The sequence below is a fragment of the Spinacia oleracea genome, chromosome 2 (genome assembly GCF_020520425.1).
Source record: "Spinacia oleracea cultivar Varoflay chromosome 2, BTI_SOV_V1, whole genome shotgun sequence".
Lineage (NCBI taxonomy): Eukaryota > Viridiplantae > Streptophyta > Magnoliopsida > Caryophyllales > Amaranthaceae > Spinacia > Spinacia oleracea.
The window spans coordinates 38,550,532-38,555,609 of record NC_079488.1 but is presented as its reverse complement, the minus strand read 5'-3'; the positions used below and the strand labels follow the sequence as shown (position 1 = coordinate 38,555,609).

The 5,078-nt window shown below is 36.1% G+C and overlaps 1 protein-coding gene across 1 annotated transcript; it reads left to right on the top strand.

Moving 5' to 3' along the window:
* The first annotated feature begins 3,734 nt into the window (after positions 1-3,734).
* On the top strand, positions 3,735-4,319 carry LOC130467358 (uncharacterized). Its single transcript, XM_056835854.1, has one exon. It carries the CDS (start codon positions 3,735-3,737, stop codon positions 4,317-4,319), a length of 585 nt encoding a protein of 194 aa, XP_056691832.1.
* Positions 4,320-5,078: the final 759 nt, after the last annotated feature.

Sequence of the window (5,078 nt, the reverse complement as noted above, 5' to 3'; positions counted from 1 at the left end):
AAGTGCTAAGCAAAGCACCATTGCGGATTCTACAACTGAAGCGGAGTACATTGCTGCACATGAAGCAGCAAAGGAAGCTATATGGCTAAGGAAGTTCATAGGTGAACTTGGTGTAGTCCCCTCCATTAAAGGACCAATAGCCCTGTATTGTGATAATAACGGAGCTATTGCACAGGCAAAGGAGCCTAGACACCACCAGAGAGTCAAGCATGTACTTCGTAGATTTCACCTTCTACGAGAGTTCGTTGAAAGAAAAGAAGTCGAGATAAACAAGATTGGAACTGATGACAACATATCAGATCCATTGACTAAACCTCTGCCGCAGGCGAAGCACAACTCGCACACTGCAGCTATGGGAATCAAGCATATTGGAGAATGGCTTTGATATCCCTGTTTAATGTTTTAAAGTTTTAGAGTTTAAATCTTTGTAAAACATTATTGGTTAATCATTCACAATAAATGAAAAGAAATCATTTTTCCATTTAATTTGTGGTTTATTAAATGATGAGTCCCTTCAATTTGACGATATATTCAAGATAGACTGTCAGGACCAGTCCTGTGACTAAGAAATGTCTATCAAGTGAACTTGAATGTCAAAGGTTGAAAATGGTCCCTAGTCGGAGTTTTCTATAAAATTGGACGCATAGAAAACGTTAGACGACTAGAATGCTAGATGACTAGTAGTTCTGTTTCTTGAACTATGTGGACATGGGAATGTCATAATCATTTGCATAGATACTTACTTTGGGAAGACTAGTATCAGACAAGACCTATGAAACTTTACTGTAAGAGATGAAAATCTGTCATAAGTAAATTTCATTAAAATTATTTGACACTAAATCCTCAATACCTGAGTGATTTGAGATTACTTGTTTGAGAACTGATTACTTTGACGTTGACCAACCGTCGCACCGTAAAAGGAGGCTATAAAGGCAACGCTCAGGTAATCACCTATCAAACGAAGTCTAATCTCAAGATCGCAAGATTGGGATTGTCCTCCCATAAATCGGGATGAGATGCTTAAAAGTTGTACAAGGCCACTCGGAGAGCTAGAAACTGTGAAATGCATGGCCGTGCTCGGATGAACCATAGGCTATGATTATCTGTTTATTTGATCAGTTGAACTCTGAAACCGAGGAACACCTCTGGACATAATAAGGATGACAACTCTTACCTTATGTCCAAGAGCAAGCATCGAGCGACAAAGGAATTAGGAAATGCACACTTGTCCCTAAGGACAAGTGGGAGACTGAAGGAAATAATGCCCTTGGTCCAAGTATGCATTCAATGTTAAGTCTAATAAATGCGGTTCATGCACTACTACAAAAATGGGCAAAGAGACCCGTCCAAAATAGCCTAAGAGACCCCATGTTAGGGGGTCTCTAGATGGGGGGGTCTCTTTTTAAAAGAGACCCCCTCATCTAGAGGGGTCTGTTTGTTAAAAACAAGAGACCCCTTATTTAAGAAAAGGGGTCTCTTACATTAGTCTGTTTTAAAAAAAAATCAGACCCCATATTTAACATAGGAGGTCTCTTTGAATTTTTTAATATTATTTATTCCAACAAACTCAGACCCCTTAGGTAAGATAAGGGGTCTCTTTGAGTTTTTTAATATTTTTGTGATTAACAAACTCAGACCCCATATGTTAGATAAGGGGTCTCTTTAAATATTTTAATATTATACTCGAGAAACCCCTTTTTATACCTAACGGGTCTCTTCTCATTAATTTTTATTAAAAAAAAAATCAGCATACACCAATAATCGGCCTAAAAATCAGCATTTTACCAATTTGGTAATTCCAAAATAGTTCTTACAATTACTAAAATAAATATTACACTTTACATCAATTATCTCCAAACATTTAAAAATAACAAAATAAAATAAGGGTCAAAAGTATACATAATTGTGACAATATTAAACAAATTGACAATAACAACTATTCACAATGCAGGCACAAGCATGTGTCTTAAAACGTTGTTAATACTAGCATCTTGTCCTTCGGTATCACAGAAGGACTCAGAACTCACGACTACTCACAGTGACCAACGCGGGTTCGAACACCTTCTCATACTTTGATGGTAGAAAGGAGCACATTTTCCCTTGGTATCCTGGTAGTGATCAACACCTGTCACGACTAATATACAGTAAGACCAACACGGGCACGAGCACCCAGGAGCTGTAGACAGAGATTCATCAAGATCACCCGAGTTTTCCATACATGGTGTGTACTGCAACCATAACCAACAATGTTAAAGCCTTGTTGATCCAAGTATATTTCATCTGACCGTTATATAAAACACAAACCAAAAAGATAAATAATCCATTTAACAATCATTTTGATAACATTAATCGAAAGCAGCAAAATAATCTGCCAAGTAGAATCGAAAAGAAATTCCAAACCAAAAAATATGATAACATCAACACACACAAACACACATACACACCTCGAGAGGAAACTGAATGAGTCTCATTAATTTGAATAATAACAAGTTCCGGCAGAAAAACCAGAGAAGATACACATGCAACAAAAAAAAAAAGGTTTTGGCACAAAATAAAGTAGGTTAATATACTACTACTGTCAATCACATCACAAGAAGCAGAAGCTCGAGCTATCCTCTTTAGAATGAGGTATGCATTTGACGCAGGTTACAGGAAGATAGAATTGGAGAGTGACTACAGTACTTTGGTGGACCAGTTGGCAGGGAGAAGGAAGGAGAACTCAGACTCGTAGCTGTTTGTTAATGATATTATTGCTCTTACTAGTTTATTTGATTTTTGTACCTTTAATTTTGCCAAGCGAACCTGTACTAAGGAAGCACATTCTATAGCTAAGTCTTCCCTACGCTGGGATGAGGTCTTGATATGGATGGAAGAATTCCCCTCTGAAACTGTTCCGTATGTTCTTAAGGACAACACCTTAATTGAATGAGATAAGCCTATTGTTTCCCGTAAAAAAAAATATACTACTACTAACCATCATTAGTCATTCATTTTGAAAAATTAATGTGATAAAATATAGACACCAATAAGAAAACATCAAACACAAACCTCTCTCTACTTAGGCCCTCTTATATGTTTAATTACTTTAAACTATGAAATGTCGTCGTGCATAGGATGTGGTTTGTATTAATCAATTGAACACACACATAAAAGCTCAAATTCAGACCTTGGTAATACATAAATCTATGCTAGAACCACAAATCTTATTCACATCAGTAGTAATCCAATTGTTTTACAAGATTAAAATTAGTTTTTGAAATAAAATAAGTATCTCTTAAATGACCTATGCAATAACCCAAGGAACCTGAGAGTAAGAAGTAAAACATCATCTTAAGAGTCGAACCTACGACCTTTAAACCCTGTTGACAGTTAAAGATGGAAAACGATACGGACTATATAGAAATTAAAGTATGTGAGAATCTGAGATAGATTCCACAGAGGAACGCGCGAACTCAACATAAGTTGTATTCTTTCATACACCAACACTAGATTGCTTATCTTAGTATACTAGATCAGTTAATCAGATACACTAGATTGCTTAGCTTAGTGTACTAGATCAGTTAATCAGATACACCAACAGAGCTATTGCTTTTCATCTCAGAATCTCAGATTCTGATTCCCTTAAACAACCACACATACAATCAATTGCAACTGACAGTGGAAATTTAGTCCTGGTTGATGTACAAGAATGAATAAAGTGGCAAACATTCAATTTCCCAACAAACATCTTACTAATGGGGCAGAGACTAAGTGTAGCTACTCACCTGACCGCATTTCCTACTAACAACTACTCCACCTCATTCTTTTCATTTGAGATTCACCATGACAAGGTTGCTCTCTACTTGAATTCAGGTAGAAACAATGACAACTACTACAAGTACTCATACTGGGAATTCTATTCTTCCCAGACCAGAAATATCACCTACATCGAGCTAGCTTCCAAGGGTTTGGAGTTTTTTTATGACAAATACGAAAACTTCACACAAATTTTGTCGCCATACCAAGAACCAGTACGTTTTTTATCCCTAGATAATGACACAGGAAACCTCGGTCTGTACGACTACTCTCCCTACAAGGATAAGTTCAAGGCATCATTTCAAGTCCTAAATACTACTTGTGATCTTCCTCTGGCTTGTTCTTCTTATGGGATTTGCACATTTTCTAAGACTTGTTCGTGTATAAGATTGTTAACAAGGGATCAAGATACTACAAACGACGATTGCAATGAAGGGCTTTTTATAGGAAATTTGTGTGGAAAAGGATTAAGGGGAGATAGCTCGAGTTTGCAACATATTGCAGGATGTCTTGTACAAAAATAAAGATTTGAGTGCAAACAATAATTACTGTAAGCAATGTAAGTTAATATCAGGAATTCAGGACCTCCCTTTATATTACAATGCTGGTGCATACTTACATCAATGAATGAGCAAGGCTTAAAATTTTTGATAGAAGAATTCATACATTTATAACTGCTCAACTAAATTTGTTCCGAATTTGAGTATATTGCTTTTCATCTCAGATTCTGATTCCCTTATACAACCACACATACAATCAATTTTCATTTCTTCTCTTATCATGCTACACAGGCCTATATATTATATAATTCAAAACAAACATTTTTTACCTTGCTTTTGTCCGTAATTTCTTGTTATCCTCTGTGGTTGCATCAACATCTTTCACCTGCACAAGCATTACTAAGTCTATGATCTACCAAAAATTTCTCCTACTATAAGAGACTAAGAGGCTTAGAGGCTAAAACACATAAAACTACAACATTATCAACTAAAAGTATCTTCAGTTTTCGAGTGTCATTCAGCCCAAAGTTCTGGTCTTTCCGGATATCCGACCAACTTCTATATCCGCATACTTAAAGAACAAAACAAAAAGTGTAATAAACACAAACTCGTACTTGTATAATCATACTTAGCATCCAAAATGAAAAATTCCATCAATATGAAACAAAGAACCCAAACCTTCCCAAGTTATGATGGAATTTGTCTATGTTTGGGTTCTTTTGTTTCATATTGATGGAATTTGTCATTTCAGAAATTGCAAGTTTGCAAACATGACAAGGAAAT